Source organism: Mustela erminea, chromosome 13, assembly GCF_009829155.1.
Source record: "Mustela erminea isolate mMusErm1 chromosome 13, mMusErm1.Pri, whole genome shotgun sequence".
Taxonomy (NCBI): Eukaryota; Metazoa; Chordata; class Mammalia; order Carnivora; family Mustelidae; genus Mustela; species Mustela erminea.
Window position 1 is genome coordinate 66070742 of NC_045626.1, and position 17516 is coordinate 66088257.

At 43.7% G+C, this 17516-nt stretch overlaps 3 protein-coding genes across 12 annotated transcripts in view; all 3 read right to left on the minus strand.

Annotated features, from left to right (window-relative positions):
* Window positions 1–17516, minus strand: part of LOC116571641 (immunoglobulin lambda-1 light chain-like) — a 1068967-nt gene that overhangs the window by 487787 nt on the left and 563664 nt on the right. Inside the window, exons 1-2 of one of the 2 annotated variants that reach the window (XM_032309766.1) lie at window positions 14749–14842; window positions 14076–14373 (exon numbers count right to left, since the gene is read on the minus strand). The exons of the other annotated variant lie outside the window; for it this stretch is intronic. Of the exons in view, the coding sequence (XP_032165657.1) occupies window positions 14076–14373; window positions 14749–14794 (344 nt within the window). The 5' untranslated portion in view covers window positions 14795–14842. Of the gene's footprint in view, window positions 1–14075; window positions 14374–14748; window positions 14843–17516 lie in introns of those variants that run through there. 2 annotated transcript variants of the gene reach the window in all.
* The window catches only part of LOC116571643 (immunoglobulin lambda-1 light chain-like), a 569629-nt gene that overhangs the window by 483653 nt on the left and 68460 nt on the right, over window positions 1–17516 (minus strand). The gene's annotated exons all lie outside the window — the stretch shown is intronic.
* LOC116571638 (immunoglobulin lambda-1 light chain-like) overlaps window positions 1–17516 on the minus strand; it is a 1139351-nt gene that overhangs the window by 458941 nt on the left and 662894 nt on the right. The window lies entirely within an intron of this gene.

Consider the following 17516-nt stretch of genomic DNA (forward strand, 5'->3'; position numbering starts at 1 on the left):
CAGCCTTTAGAGCAGATACATTGGGTGTCTGAGTGCATGGACCTCAGGAGGGGATACCGTGTACCATCCGGATTACTTCATCTGCTGATCCTTCCAGGGTCCAACTTTGCCATGAGGTGAGAGCAGAAGGGAAACATGAACCTAAAGACATGCCAGGGAAGTGGACACAGCTCAGGGGACAGGAAGGAGTGGTACCATCCAGGTGGCTGTGTTCTCAGTTCCTCATCACTGAGATCCCTGGGAAAGAGCTCTCTCCTCACCGTACACCAACTCATGCAGCTTCAGTCCAAGTGGCATTTCTCAGGTGGCCTCACTCCACATGGTGCCCATGATGTGATCTTCATTTGCATCATGTGGGTTCACACCACACAATGTTGCTTGGAACCCCCTCGCATGAGGGAACGTATCCTCCATTTGTGATTTCCATGCATGGGGGGCATTTCTACCTCATTGTCCAGTACAGAGGCCATCCTTTCTTCCTGGCTGGCCAGGCATGAGTGCTAAATTCCTCTACCTGGAAACAAAATGTGGGGGCTTTTTGCATCATCATTAAGCATTTGCCATGTTTACTGGCAGAGAGTGGCTATCATCACACTGTCCATTACCCTGTTCTGTAATCTTCATGAGAAGCTTCACTCCTCTGAGGATGCAGGGCCTACCTTTGGTGGGATGGAATGCTGCAATACAGTGTTTTTCTAGGCTGCTATGTTAGCATCATTCCAACAAACAAGATCAAGTGTCACCTGTTCACAGGGTCTGGGTAGACAGGGCCTCATTCCAAGTATCATAGGAAAACATGGCTTCTGTTCACATGGCACCTGATATGTAGTCTTAGCTCATGTGTCTTGGGCTATCATGGCCATGACTAATGTGACACTGATGACATGGCATTGGTGAATGGGTCCTCTTCCCATGTGGCACCAGATCTGACTGCTTCAGTACAAGTGGTACCACTCATTTAACATCTGTCCTAGCAGCACTAGCCTAGGTGGCCTTGGCCAAGGTGGTTCGATTCTGTGGACTTGTTCAAAGATGCACACACTCCCATAAGTGACACCAGCTCATGCAGTCTTGGTCCAAATGGTAGTCACTTATCTGGTTCTGGTTTGCATGGTCTTGGTTTGCTCTGCATGCCCTCACTTGGTACCCACACACATTTGGGGACAAATTCCAAGGCTCTGAGTTCCCGAGTAACCAGTCTCAGGACTGCTTTGGAGCCAGAGATGCTCTGAGAGTGCAAGCTCCCTGAGTTGGAGTCTGGGGTCTGTGAGGGGTGAATCCTGACCCCATCCCATGGCCAGATGGGGCTGTGCCAGGAGCCATAATTATATCCCAAGTATCTCCAGTGCCATGACACAGGAGATGGTGACCTTCTGACCCCAGGTGTTTCGGGAGGTTGATTTAGGACAGACTGGCCCCAGCCATGTGAGGAGAGAGCAAAGGGGAGAACTGGGAGAGTAGGGTCCTGAGTCATGGACTTGAGTGGGAGGGACAAATGGACACCTGTGCTCATACTGTGCCTCCTTGTGGGTCTCTCACCTTTGCTGGGAGCATCCATGGAGGTGGAATGAAGATAATGAGAATGGGGTCCTCAGAAGAGCAGCACCACAGGCTCACTGGGGAGCTGTCCCTCCTGCAGATGCCTGGGCCCCACCCAGTCCTGCTCCAGCTGCATGTGTATCTTGTGGAGCAATCCCTCCCCTACCCCCTGGGACTGTGTACTCACTAAACTTCACAGAGTGAGGTTCTCAGTCATCGTGGAAAGTCTCTCTTCTTCTCCTTGTCTTCCTAGGTTGTATGAGGCCACCTGATTCTTGGAGTTTTACTGTCCCACTCTGGTCACTGAGCTTGATTCAAAATCTTTAGCCTGTAATGATGTAGAAAAATTGTTTTAAGAATAGACTTTTTGGGGAGGAGTCAAGATGGCAGAGAAGTAACAGGCTGAGATGACATCAGTGGCAGATCAGCTAGATAGCTTATCAAACCATTCTGAACCCCTACAAATCCAACATGAGATTGAAGAGAAGAAGATCAACAATTCTAGAAACAGAAAATTGACCACTTTCTGAAAGGTAGGACAGGCAGAGAAGTGAATCCAAAGCGATGGGAAGATAGACCGTGGGGGGAGGGGCCAGCTCCCTGCAAGCTGTGGAGCAACAGAGCACAAAATCAGGATTTTTAAAAGTCTGCTCCACTGAGGGATATCGTTCCAGTGACTAAACTGGGGTGAAGCCCACGTGGGGTCAGTGTGGCCTCAGGTCCCGTGGGGTCACAGAAGGATCAGGGGTATCTGAGTATTGCAGAGCTCGCAGTTATTAGAGTGGGGAAGCTGGCTACAGAGACAGAGCTGAGGATTGAGTGCTTAACTCAGGATTATCTTGAACGATAATCAGTGGCACAGGCTGGTGCTCTGTGAGTGGGGTACCCACAAGATCCGGGGAAACCCCAACCTGGAAGAGCTCAGGGATCTGTGGGGTTCAGAGACTCCAGGCAGAGCTGTGTAACAAAGACAGAGATGCTTGGTCACAGGCTGGGTGAGCTCGGATTGCAGCCAGAGGTCAGGGAGATGGGAGTGATTTAGCGCTTTTCTCCAAGCAAGGCTGGAGGCTGGGAGATGGGAGTGATTGAGTGCTTTTCTCTGGGGGCACACTGAAGAGTGGGGCCCTGAGCTCTCAGCTCCTCTGGGCCAGAGATTGGGAGGCCGCCATTTTCATTCTTGTCCTCTGGAACTCTATGGAAAGTGTTCAGGGAACAAAAGCTCCTGTAAGAGTACCTGAGTGGATTACTTAGCCTGGCCCCTGGTAAGGGTGGTGCAAGTCTGCCTGGGGCAAAAACACTTGAGAATCACTACAACAGGCCCCTCGCCCAGAAGATCAACAAGAAATCCAGCCAAGATCAAGTTCACTTACCAAAGAGAACAGCAGAATTCCAGAGGAGGAGAAAGCAAAACATGGAATTCATGGCTTTCTCCCCAGGGATCTTTAGTTTTGCAAAACTAATTATTATTTTTTAAATTTATTTATTTTTTTCAGCATGACAGTATTCATTATTTTTGCACCACACCCAGTGCTTCATGCAATCCGTGCCCTCTCTAATACCCACCACCTGATTCCCCCAACTTCCCACCCCCTGCCCCTTCAAAACCCTCAGATTGTTTTTCAGAGTCCATAGTCTCTCATGGTTCACCCCCCCTCCAATTTCCCTCAACTCCCTTCTCCTCTCCATCTCCCCATGTCCTCCATGTTGTTTGTTATGCTCCACAAATAAGTGAAACCATATGATAATTGACTCTCTCTGCTTGATTTATTTCATTCAGCATAATCTCTTCCAGTCCCATCCATGTTGCTACAAAAGTTGGGTATTCATCCTTTCTGATGGAGGCGTAATACTCCATACTGGATATAGACCACATCTTCCTTATCCATTCATCTGTTGAAGGGCATCTTGGTTCTTTCCACAGTTTGGCGACTGTGGCCATTGCTGCTATAAACATTGGGGTACAGATGGCCCTTCTTTTCACTGCATCTGTATCTTTGGGGTAAATACCCAGTAGTGCGATTGCAGGGTCATAGGGAAGCTCTATTTTTAATTCCTTGAGGAATCTCCACACTGTTCTCCAAAGTGGCTGCACCAGCTTGCATTCCCACCAACAGTGTAAGAGGGTTCCCCTTTCTCCACATCTCCTCCAACACATGTTGTTTCCTGTCTTGCTAATTTTGGCCATTCTAACTGGTGTAAGGTGGCATCTCAATGTGGTTTTAATTTGAATCTCCCTGATGGCTAGGTTGATATCCAGGATCTATAAAGAACTCCTCAAACGCAACACACACAAAACAGACAATCATATAAAAAAAATGGGCAGAAGATATGAACAGACACTTCTCCAATGAAGACATACAAATGGCTATCAGACACATGAAAAAAGTTAATTAATTAAAAAAATTTTTTTTTCTTCTGCTATTTTTAAAACTTTTACCATTTCCTCTTTCAATGTTTTTTTTAACTAGTTTATCTTAATACCTTTCATAAAAAATATTTTTTGAACCTTCATTATTATAGTCATATTTTATCCTTCATTGTATCTAACTTTATTTTTTGCATGCACATAGGGTTTTTTCTTCTAAAAAATTTGGGGTACAACTTCTTCTAATAGATCAAAATACACCCTAAATCTAGCACTGGGATTGATCTAGAGTCCAGCCCAAGCAAATTTTCTCCACTTTCTTTTTCATTATTCTCCCAACCAACTTACCTTATAAACTCCTTTGTTAGAAATTAAAAAAAAATTTTCATCTTTATAGTCATATTACATCCATTCATTGTGTTTACCCTTATATATGCTTTTCATTCTTTAAAAGTTTGGGAGGTAGTTTCTTCTAAGAGACCAAAATACTCCCAAAATTAGGTGGGTGACCTTGTTCTAGTCACCAGTCTAATGTATATATATATTTCTTTCTTTTTTATATTTTTTCTTTATTTGTTTTCTTTTTAAAATTTTTTCCTGAACTTTCTACCCCTTTTCTCCCCCCCCTAAATTTGGGGTCTGTTCTGATTTGGTTAAAGCACATTTTCCTGGGGTCTTTGCCACCCTTTTAGTATTTCATTTGCCCCTTCATATATTCTTATCTGGACAAAATGACAAGGAAGAAAAACTCACCACACACACACACACACACACACACACACACACACACACAAGAACAAGAAGCAGTACCAAAGGCTAGGGACCTAATCAATACAGACATTGGTAATATGTCAGATCTAGAGTTCAGAATGATGATTCTCAAGGTTCTAGCTGGGCTCAAAAAAGACATGGAAGATATTAGAGAAACCCTGTCCAGAGAAATAAAAGTCCTTTCTGGAGAAATAAAAGAACTATAATCTAACCAAGTTGAAACCAAAAAAGCTATTAATAAGGTGCAATAAAAAATGGAGGCTCTTACTGCTAGGATAAATGAGGCAGAAGAAAGAATTAGTGATATAGAAGACCAAATGACAGAGAATAAAGAAGCTGAGCAAAAGAGAGACAAAGACCACAAGGGGAGAATTTGAGAGATAAGTGATACCATACGATGAAACAACATTAGAATAATTGGGATTCCAGAAGAAGAAGAAGGGTGGTGGGGAGACAAGATGGTGGGGAACTAGGAGGAGCTGCGGATTTAACCTGTACCCTAAAGTGAGCTGATTACTTAGCAAAGAACTCTGATCACCCATGAAATCAGCCTGAGATTAGAATTATACACTTCTGGATCTTTATGGGGGCAGAAGACACCAACAGGTAGGTAAAGCAGAGTGGGAACATCGGACTGATATTGGAGATAAACAAAAGGGGGAGAGAGCCACCAGAAGTGACCCATTGGAAAGTAATACCCCAATACGAGAGTGCCCTGTGACTGGGGACCAGCATTAACTTAGAGTCTGGTTGAAAGCACTCAAAAAGAACAAAGGTTCATGGGCAGAAATTGTGGGAATCAGGGCGGTTGGGGACAGGGGCTTAAGTCCTTGGACCCAGGACAGCCGCCCCTGGCGCTGAGCCAGAGAGAGTGCTGCGAAGAAACCAGGTCTTGGTCCCTGAGCAAGGAGTGTGCCTGAGAGCCATGGGGTGGCCGCTCCTTTGAGGGGCTGGAAGCCTCTCCAGGTGGCAGAAACACAGCTTTGTGCACTCTCCATGCCACGCTGGGCCGTGCTATCAGGGTCTGAGTTGCGTCCCACACCTCCCCCTGAGAGAGGTGCCTTTAGGCTACAGCCAGCAGAACTACAGCCTTGTGCACTCTCCATGCACGCAGGCCATGACTAGAATCTGTGTCACACCCCACACTCTCCCCTGAGAGAGGTGTGTGCAGGTGCCAGCCCAGCACTCTCAGACCTGGAAACTCTGAGCACTCCCAGTCTGGGTGAGCGGGAAAATTTCAGTGCGCTGTTGCTGCTTGGGACCTCTCTGGTGGTCTGGAGCTGCCCAGAGAGCAGCTGTTGTCATGGTTTTGGGTACAAGCAAGAGTTCCTGTGTCCCCAGGGACCGTGACTTGAAACGTGCTCTGCCAGCAGCCAAGGGGGAATTTATGTGCTCTGGAGCACCCAGAGCAGAACAGACTGAGGCTTCTCTCTGAAAGGGAGGTCTGGGTGCACTTTGCTTTCCTCTAAACCTCCAAAAACCATCAAAAGCTGTCAAGGTGAGAGAAAACAAACAAACAAACAAACAAACAAAAAACCTCCAGAGAACAAAAGCCTGAAAAACCAGTTTCCTCAGAGCCCACCTCCTTGATGTGGGCAGGAGGAAATAACCCAGGAAACACTGCCTGAAAACCCATGTAGAAGGCCCCTTGCCCAGAAAGCCAACCAGGAAAAAAAAAAAAAAAAAAAAAGACAAGAGACCAACCACCACTACTTCATAGATACAACTTTTAGTTTAATTCGTTCCCACTATTCTGGTTCATTTTTTTATAGATAATTTTTTAACCTATTTACCATCACAGTGAGATGTCCAGTACACTAAATTCCATAACAAGCTTTTAACCTGAGCTTTTTGATACATACACCCGTGTTTTAGTTTTGCTTTTCTATTTTTAATTTTTTTTTAAAGATTTTATTTATTTATTTATTTGACAGAGAGAAATCACAAGTAGATGGAGAGGCAGGCAGAGAGAGAGAGAGGGAAGCAGGCTCCCTGCTGAGCAGAGAGCCTGATGCGGGACTCGATCCCAGGAACCTGAGATCATGACCTGAGCCGAAGGCAGCGGCTTAACCCACTGAGCCACCCAGGCACCCAATTTTTTAATATTTTTAAATTTTAGTTTAGTTTAGTCTAGCTTATTCTTTTTTAATTTTTATTTTTAAATATTCATATAGAGTTAAACATCAAGGTAATCCCCTTTCCCCAATCAATGCTATCAATAATCACTTTCAATGTGAATGGCCTAAATGTGCCCATAAAAGGAAACAGGGTTGCAGATTGGATAAAATGACAGGACCCACCCATATGTTGTCTACAAGAGACCCATTTCAAACCTAAGGATACACCAAGACTGAAACTGAAGGATGGAGAAGCATCTTTCATGCCAGTGGGCCTCAAAAGAAGGCTGGGGTAGCGATTCTCTTATCAGATAAATTAGATTTTAAACTAAAGACTGTAGTCAGAGATACAGAAGGACACTAAATCATTCTTAAAGGGACTATTCACCAAGAATATCTAACAATTTTAAATATCCATGCTCTCAATATTGGAGCAGCAAATTACATAAGAAAACTATTAATCAAGACAAAGAGTCATATTGATATGAATACATTAGTAGTAGGTGATCTTAACACGCTACTCTCAATATAGACAGATCATCAAAGCAGAAAAGCAATAAAGAAACAAGAGTATTGAATGACACATTGGACCAGATGGGCCTCATAGATATAGACAGAACATTCCACCCTAAAACAACAGAATACTCATTCTTCTCAAGTGCACATGGAACCTTCTCAAGAATAGACCACATACTGGGTCACAAATCAGGGCTCAACAGATACCAAAAGACTGAGATTATTCCCTGCATATTCTCAGATCACAATGCTTTGAGACTGGGGCTCAATCACAAGGAAAAGTTTGGAAGGAACTCAAACACCTGGAAGCTAAAGACCACCTTGCTTAAGAATGCTTGGATCAGGGGCGCCTGGGAGACTCAGTGGGTTAAAACCTCTGCCTTCAGCTCAGGTCATGATCCCAGGATCCTGGAATCAAGTCCTGCATCAGGCTCTCTGCTCAGTGGGGAGCCTGCTTCCTCCTCTCCGCCTGACTCTCTGTCTGTCAAATAAATAAATAAAATCTTAAAAAAAAAAAAAGAATGCTTGGATCAACCAGGAGATCAAAGAAGAACTTACAGAGTTTATGGAAACCAATGAGAATGAAGACACTTTAGTCCAAAACCTATGGGATACAGCAAAGGTGGTCCTAAGGGGGAAATACATAGCCATTCAAGCATCCCTCAAAAAAAAATTGAAAAATCTAGAATACAACAGCTGTCTCTACACCTTAAAGAACTGTGGAATCAACAACAAATTAAGCCAACTCCACACACAAGAAGGGAAATAATCAAGATTAGAGCAAAGATCAATGAGATAGAAACTAGAGATACAGTAGAACATATAAATGAAACTAGAAGTTGGTTTTTTGAAAGAATCCATAAGATCAATAAACCATCGGCCACACTAATCCAAAAGAAAAGAAAGCTCAAATTAATAAAATTATGAATGAAAAGGGAGATATCACAACTAACACCAAGGAAATAGAATCAATCATCAGAGGTTATTATCAACAGTTATGCGCCAATAAGTTATGCAACCTAGATGAAATGGATGTGTTTCTGGAAAACCATAAACTCCTAAAATTGAACCAGGAAGAAATTGACAACCTGAGTAGCCCGATATCTAGTAACGAGATTGAAGTAGTGATCAAAAACCTCCCAAAACACAAGAAGCTAGGACCTGACTGATTCCCTAGGGAATTCTACCAAAAGTTCAAAGAAGAAATAACACCTATTCTCCTAAAGCTGTCTCAAAAAATTGAAACAGAAGGAAAACTTCCAGACTCTTTTTGTGAAGTCAGCATTACACTTATTCTCCAAATCAGGAAAAGACCACACTAAAAAGGAGAATTTCAGACCAATATCACTGATGAATATGGATGCTAAGATTCTCAACAAGATCCTAGCAATAGAATACAACAGCACATTATAAAGATTATCCACCTGACCAGGTGGAATTTATTCCTGGGCCACAAGGATGGTTCAACATTTGCAAACCAATCAATGTGAGAAAAAATTAATAAGAGAATAGAGAAGAACCACATGGTCCTCTCAACTGATACAGAAAAAGCATTTGACAAAATCCAGCATCCGTTCCTGATTAAAACACTGCAAAGTATAGGGATAGAGGGAACATTCCTAAACTTCATCAAATCTATCTATGAAAGACCCACAGCAAATATCATCCTCAATGGGAAAAAGCTTGCAGCCTTCCCACTGAGATTAGGAACACGACAAGGATGCCCACTTTCACCACTCTTGTTCAACATAGTATTAGAAGTCCTAGCAACAGCAATCAGACAACAAAGAGAAATAAAAGGTATCCCAATTGACAAGGAAGAAGTCAAAATCTCTCTCTTCGCAGATGACATGATTCTTTATATGGAAAACCCAAAAGACTCCACCCCCAAACTACTAGAACTCATACAGCAATTCAGTAACATGGCAGGACATAAAGCCAATGTACAGAAATCAGTGGCTTTCTTATACACTAACAATGAAAACACAGAAGGGGAAATTAGAGAATCAGTTCCATTTACTATAGCACCAAGAACCATAAGATACCTGGGAATAAACCTAACTAAAGAGGTAAAGGATCTGTACTCGAGGAACTACAGAACACTCATGAAAGAAATTGAGGAAGACACAAATAGATGGAAGAACATTCCATGCTCTTGGATAGGAAGACTAGATATTGTTAAAATGTCTATACTGCCTAAAGCAATCTATACTTTTAATGCCATTCCGATCAAAATTCCACAGGTATTTTTCAAAGAGCTGAAGCAAATAATCCAGAAATTTGTATGGAATCAGAAGAGACCCCGAATTGCTAAGGAAATATTGAAAAACAAAAATAAAACTGGGGGCATCACGTTACCTGATTTCAAGCTTTACTAAAAAGCTGTGATCACCAAGAGAGCATGGTACTGGCACAAAAACAGACACTTAGACCAGTGGAACAGAGCAGAGAGCCCAGATATGGACCCTCAATGCTATAGGCAAATAATCTTCGACAAAACAGGAAAGCATATACAGTGGGAAAAATACATTCTCTTCAATAAAAGGTGCCGGGAAAACTGGGTAGCTATAAGTAGAAGAATGAAACTCGACCTTTCTCTTACACCACAGACAAAGAGAAACTCAAAATGGATAAAAGACCTCAAGGTGAGACAGGAATCCATCAGAATCCTAGAGGAGAACATAGGCAGTAATCTCTTCAATATCAGCCACAGCAACTTCTTTCAAGATATGTCTCCAAAGGCAAAGGAAACAAAAGCGAAGATGAACTTTTGGGACTTCAAGATCAAAAGCTTCTGCATAGCCATGGAAACAGTCAACCAAAGAGAGCGACAACCCACGGAATGGGAGAAGATATTTGCAAATGACAGTACAGACAAAAGACTGATATCCAGGATCTATAAAGAACTTCTCAAACTCAACACACACAAAACAGATAATCATATATAAAAATGGGCAGAATACATGAACAGACACTTCTCAAATGAAGACATACAAATGGCTATCAGACACATAAAAAAATATTCATCACCACTAGCCATCAGGGAGATTCAAATTAAAACCACATTGAGATACCACCTTATACCAGTTAGAATGGCCAAAATTAGCAAGACAGGAAACAACATGTGTTGGAGAGGATGTGGAGAAAGGGGAACCCTCTTCCACTGTTGGTGGGAATGCAAGTTGGTGCAGCCTCTTTGGAGAACAGTATGGAGATTCCTCAAGAAATTAAAAATAGAACTTCCCGATGGCCCTGCCATTGCACTCCTGGGTATTTACCCCAAAGTTACAGAGGTCGTAAAAAGAAGGGCCATCTGTACCCCAATGTTTATAGCAGCAATGGCCACAGTCACCAAACTGTGGAAAGAACCAAGATGCCCTTCAACTGACGAATGGATAAGGAAGATGTGGTCCATATCCAGTATGGAGTATTATGCCTCCATCAGAAAGGATGAATACCCAACTTTTGTAGCAACATGGACGGGACTGGAAGAAATTATGCTGAGTGAAATAAGTCAAGCAGAGAGCGTCAATTATCATATGGTTTCACTTATTTGTGGAGCATAACAAATAAAATGGAGGACATAGGGAGATGGAGAGGAGAAGGGAGTTGAGGGAAATTGGAACGGGAGGTGAACCATGAGAGACTATGAACTCTGAAAAACAATCTGAGGGATTTGAAGCGGTGGGTGATGGGAGGCTGTGTGAGCCAAGTGGTGGGTATTAGGGAGGGCATGTATTGTACAGAGCACTGGGTGTGGTGCATAAACAATGAATTCTGTTACACTGAAAAGAAATTTAAAAAAAAGTAAAAAAAAGAGACAGTAATCTACAGATATCATGTGATGTGTACTTTCATATCATTGTAACAATGTCTATATGATATGAGTTAAGAAGCCTACCAGATTCATTTATTTTTTGAACAGATTATGAAAAATTCACATTATAGTTGAGTTATTTTAAAAAAAATTAATTTATTTTTTATTTTCAGCATAACAGTATTCATTATTTTTGCACCACACCCAGTGCTCCATGCAATCCGTGCCCTCTATAATACCCACTACCTGGAACCCCGACCTCCCACCTCCTGTCCCTTCAATACCCTCAGATTGTTTTTCAGAGTCCATAGTCTCTCATGGTTCACCTCCCCTTCCAATTTCCCCCAACTCCCTTCTCCTCTCTAACTCCCCATATCCTCCATGCTATTTGTTATGCTCCACAAATAAGTGAAACCATATGATAATTGACTCTCTCTGCTTGACTTATTTCACTCAGCATAATCTCTTCCAGTCCCGTCCATGTTGCTACAAAAGTTGGGTATTCGTCCTTTCTGATGGAGGCATAATACTCCATCGTGTATATGGACCACATCTTCCTTATCCATTCATCCGTTGAAGGGCATCTTGGTTCTTTCCACAGTTTGGCGACCATGGCCATTGCTGCTATAAACATTGGGGTACAGATGGCCCTTCTTTTTACGACCTCTGTAACTTTGGGGTAAATACCCAGGAGTGCAATGGCAGGGCCATCGGGAAGTTCTATTTTTAATTTCTTGAGGAATCTCCATACTGTTCTCCAAAGAGGCTGCACCAACTTGCATTCCCACCAACAGTGGAAGAGGGTTCCCCTTTCTCCACATCCTCTCCAACACATGTTGTTTCTTGTCTTGCTAATTTTGGCCATTCCAACTGGTGTAAGGTGATATCTCAATGTAGTTTTAATTTGAATCTCCCTGGTGGCTAGTGATGATGAACATTTTTTCATGTGTCTGATAGCCATTTATATGTCTTTATTGGAGAAGTGTCTGTCCATATCTTCTGCCCATTTTTTTGATATGATTGTCTGTTTTGTGTGTGTTGAGTTTGAGGAGTTCATTATAGATCCTGGATATCAACCTTTTGTCTGTACTGTCATTTGCAAATATCTTCTCCCATTCCATGGGTTGCCTCTTTGTTTTTTGACTGTTTCTTGGGCTGTGCAGAAGCTTTTGATTTTGATGAAGTCCCAAAAGTTCATCAGTTGAGTTTTGAACAAAGTAGATGTTAGAGGTGCTGAGAGAGGTGCAGTCTAAAATCTGCATATATCTTTGACTGTCCCAAACCTGAACTACTACTAGTCTACTCTTGACCGTAAAACTTACTGAGAACTTACATAGTGGGTTAACACATATTTTATATGTTATATGATCTATATATTGTATTTTCACCAAAAAAGTGAGTCAAAAAGGAAAATGTCATGAAGAAGAAAATTAGGAAAATTAGGATCAGTGGTGCTAATGTGGGGCCCCTGAGCCCCTGGCTGGTCAGTCCCATGCAAGCCTCCATGACGATGGGCACTGTGCTGACCCCGTGCACCAGTCCTTAGCCAAGAACATCGATGGGCTTATGGTTAATGCACAAGTACCTGTGCATGGTCATCAACCTGCCCTAACAATGTGGTAAACAAATGTGAACTCTACTCAGCTCCTAAACCCTCAAGCCCCCTCTACTGAGTGGGCTTCATGGAGCCTGGCCTTCCCTTGTGACCAGTTGTAGAGGCAGTAGCCAGAGAATCACGTGCTTATTGATGAGCTCTCTCTTTGCTCTCAGGACAAATACATAAGCACAGCAAAATCTGAGTGAACAGGAGGACACCCACCACCTGTGAAAGAGAATGGAAGTCTGGCCCAAGGTATGGAGAATGCTGGGAAATGCCATCAAATGGACCTTCACCAAGTGAAGGTATTGACCAGAATATTGAACAGATGGCTGTGTGGTGATGTGGTATGTTCCATGGAAGGGTCCTGGTAATAAAGAAGGACCTTCTCTGCTCCCCATAGCTCTGCAGGTGTGCACTGCTCACGGGAGACCTGGTACCCTTGGAGCGATCCTTGAGTTACCCTTACGGTCTCCATGAAACCCTGGATCAGGCAGGCACCCTGTACGGGAAGATGTCCTTCCACCTGTCTGGCTGCGCAGGACTCCCATTTCTGGCTGTCTTGTGGAAATAAAACATACAGGTTTGGGGAAAATGCACATTCTCTCTGGCTGCTTCACAGATGACTCTTCCACACTGATGTTCATCAGTATGGGTGTGACGTGATGACAGTGTCGGTACCTCATGGTTCTCGTGCTAGAGCTTTGTTGAACTTGGCTATGTCAGTTATTGTTTTCATCAATTTTTCACCAATTTCACCAATATTTGTGCAATACCACTTTAAGCATCATTTCTCTTCCCTCCTGTCTGTCTTCTCTGCTCAGGGGCTTCAGTTACAAGCATAGTGCATTGCATGAGGTGATCCTACAACCGACTGAGTTCTGTTCATTTCTTATAGTCTTTTTGTGTGTGTGTGTGTGTGTCTTATTTCATTTTGGATGGTTACTACTTTGACGTCATGGAGTTTGTGAATCTCTTCTTTTGCAACATCTAATCTGTTGTCAGTGTCACCCTGTGCATTTTTACTCTTAGATGCTGCTGTTCTCATCTCCAGAGGTGAGATGTGGCCCTGTACAAAGTTTGCCCACATCTACACTAAACATGTCCAGTCATGCTCTGCCTCTTCAAACAAATGGAATCTCACTCAAGAGTAATTTGAGTGTTATTCATCATACATCTTCTGCAGAGCCCACCTGCAGGGCAGGGAAGAGGGAACAGCCTGTGAATGTCAGACCTGGGGCCTAGGTCAGATCTGCTCACTGCTCTGTGCACAGGCCTCCTGGGGCTGGAGGATAGTGTGACTCAGACGGGTTTTGTGTCTCACTTCCCCATCTGCCTGTGTCACTGTGATCATTACCACTACCACTCTTATATGATAGACAGTAATAGTCAGCCTCGTCCTCTGCCTGGGCCCTGCTGATGGTCAGGGTGGCCGTGTTCCCTGAGTTGGAGCCAGAGAACCGGTCTGGGATCCCTGAGGGCCGGTTGCTACCACTATAGATAATCATCATGGGTGCCTTGCCCAGCTTCTGTTGGTACCAGGAAACATATGTATTTCCAATGTTGTCTCTACTGCAGGTGATGCTGACAGTCTGTCCCAGGTTCACCGACATTGAGGGAGGCTGAGTCAGCACGTAGGCAGCCACAAAACCTGCAAGAGAGAAAAGGATAGTTGGGCTTTCAAATTTGGGTCTCATCTTTGGAAGCCTCCACCCATGTGACCTAGATTGATATTTAGGGATACTTTGGGCATACAGGGAACCCCTCCTATCAGTCTCAGCCCCTGAGACCCCTGGGCCTGGATGGCGGCTGGAGTCTTTGAACAAACAGGGCCATGACCCTCTTTCCCTGGGCAGGTGCTGTCAGTCCCTCAGGGCTCACAGAAAGCCCTCCAGTCCTTCATCCGGCAGCTGGGTCCTGAGCATCCTGCCCCCCACAGGCAGTGTGTGCTCCACTGAGCTCTGTGTCAGGGCCAGGTTTGTGACAGTTCTGTGGGTCTGGGTGGCTGTGAGCCTGGGCTCAGTACCTGTGCAGTGAGCCAGGAATCCAAGGAGAAGAGGGGTCCAGGCCATGATGAATGTGCCCCAATTCTCGTCCCTGAGGCCCTAGTCTGGGCATATTCCTTCTCAGGCCTTTCTTATCCCCTTGCTGGTAATACCTGCAGGTTATGCAAATCATTTATGCAAATATGCTGCTGAGGAGCTTAGTGGTTTGAGAGAAGCCTGAGCTCCAAGGGATACAGAGAGGCAGTGGTGTCTCCTGCAGACCTCCCATCAGCCCAGGGGATTCTGCTTTACCAACTTGCCCCATAGTTGGCTCTGAAATGTCCTCTCCTTGCTCCTTGGATGGCCGTAAGAGGCTTAGATCAGTGCAGTTTCTGCCCAGATCCCTGTTTGTGACCATCAAACATGAAAAGAATTCTTCACTTGCTAAGCACATATGGAGATTTGCAGCAGCTACTGAAGTACTGTAGGTGATGTCCTCAGGGAGATCTCCTAGGGCAGGTCATTGATTCTGTGGCTCAGTCTCCCCAGTGTGCACTCAGTTCCTGGGATAGATGCAATGCTTGAGTGGGGTTTGACAGTGACTGGGTTTTAGCAGAATGGGCTGTGCTACAGAGGCATGAAGTATTGGACCTGTGCAAGAGACAGAGGCAAATTCTAGAAGACACAGATCTAAGCAACAAGGAGTCATAATTTTATGTTGGTGGTAAAGGTGACATTATAGAAACCCTGTAACTTTTCCCTTAGGTCTCAGGTGGTGGTGATGAAGTCTCCCACCCTGTTAAACCCCTGATGCCCAGACATACCCCAGGTCCTGGTGACTTTGTCGGTTGATCGCTACCGACCCCTGGAGGCCACTCCACATTCTGCTGGAGGTCCAAGAATTCCTTTGTCCAGATTTGAAATTCTAATCAGAAATTCTGATCAGAAGATCCCAATTCCCTGATCCATGGGCTTTAGGCTCCATTTGAGGAATTACTTTTCTCTAAGAAACCCCTGCCACCCTCAACATCATGCAAGAGCTCATCAGATTACCCATGAAAATATAAGCAGGCTCATTTAGAGGAGGAGAATGCAGAGATTAATGAAGTGTGGGTGTTGGGTGGTCATGTATGTGGTTTTGGAGGTTAGCACTAGAGGACACAGGAATCAGGGACTTCCTCTTACTGGTGTCAGCGGCTGGTGCAGGACCAACCTGGGCAAAGGTGACTATTGCTTCCAAGTCAGAGATAGGAGAAATGTTACTTAACAGACATTTATTCAGACCCATTTTGTTCTGGGAGACATTCCATCCTGGAAATTGGTGTGAACAAGACACAGCCACTATGTCAGAGTTCCTGTCTTGGGACTGGTGCAGTAGAGTGGACACACATGTTTTGTTGATATAGCATATAGACTCCAAACCCTTCTATCTGCATCTTGTCTTCTATATTCATTTAGAAGTCACACTATGGCTATTCTCAGGTGCCACTGGGTCAACAATGACTCATGGTCCAAAGGTCGCCAGTAAATGTGTTAGATGGCTGGGGATCATTTGGGGGAATTTTACTCTTGTGAAGGAAGGAAACAGACTAGATTTATACAGTGCTCTTGCTCTGGTACTTGGCTGGGAGAGCTGGAGTGTCCACAGCTGTCCCGAGGTCTGCTGTCAACAAAAATGAAAAGAAAAACCTCCGTAGAAGTGATGGTGAGAAAGTATATGTGCTGCCGAAGCGAGCATGTGATGGTGGCAAAGTGAGAAGATTTGGGACCTTATGGAATTGGTGAGAACCATCATCTGACTTCAGACTTATTTCTGTGGGAGAAAAATAAGCACCTGAGTGTTCATGCCTATGATTCAGAGGGGACATGTATTGCATTAAAATCTTCCTGACCACCTAGGATAATATTAGCAGAACAGAGTTAATTAAGAAAATAATAAAATAACAATAGGGGAAAATGTGTAGTGTCTGGTGACAGCATGGAATGAAGTGACATTGACAAAATGACAGGCAGGTCATTTGTGAGGAGAGGCTGGAGGAGGTGTCTCTGCAGAGTGGACTGTGGGGCTGCTGTCAGGATGGCAAGAAGGGACAAGAACTGAAGTGTGTTTGGAGTCAGTCCCTGTGGGGAAGATTCTGGTTTGTGTGAGGATGTGGGGAAAGTGATGACCTTAGGTGTTTGCAATTCAAAACTATTTGAGTTCCAAGGTAATGTTTTCTCATAAGTTAAAAACTCAGTGACAGGTGTGATGTGTTAGAATCCTCCTGTTTTATATTTCTGGAAAGGTGAGTCACAAGAGGAGCCCCATGTTATCTGCCTTGCATACTGATTGGGAATTGGGAGCCTGTTTGTAGCTGACAGTCACGGTGGCTTCTGTGTGGTTCACCTATGTGTGTGTGTTTGTGTTTCCACCTGACATCAATTTTCTGTCACACACTCCTTTCTATCATATATTTATACACACTTATATGAATATCCTTGTATGTGTGCACATATATACTAATTGTGTCTGTGTGTGTGTATCTGGAAATGTATACATATGATGTATACATATGAATATATATGTATATATATATACACAAATTTACAATATATACATACATATTTTCTACAGATTATGAACTCTGAATTGTGTAGGAGTTTTTTTTAAAGATTTTATTTATTTATTTGACAGAGATAGAGATCACAAGTAGGGAGAGAAGCAGGCGTGGGGGTTGGAGAGCAGGATCCCTGCTAAGCAGAGAGCATGATGCAGGGTTTGTCCCAGGACCCAGATGTCATGACCTGAGTTGAAGGCAGAGGCTTTAAC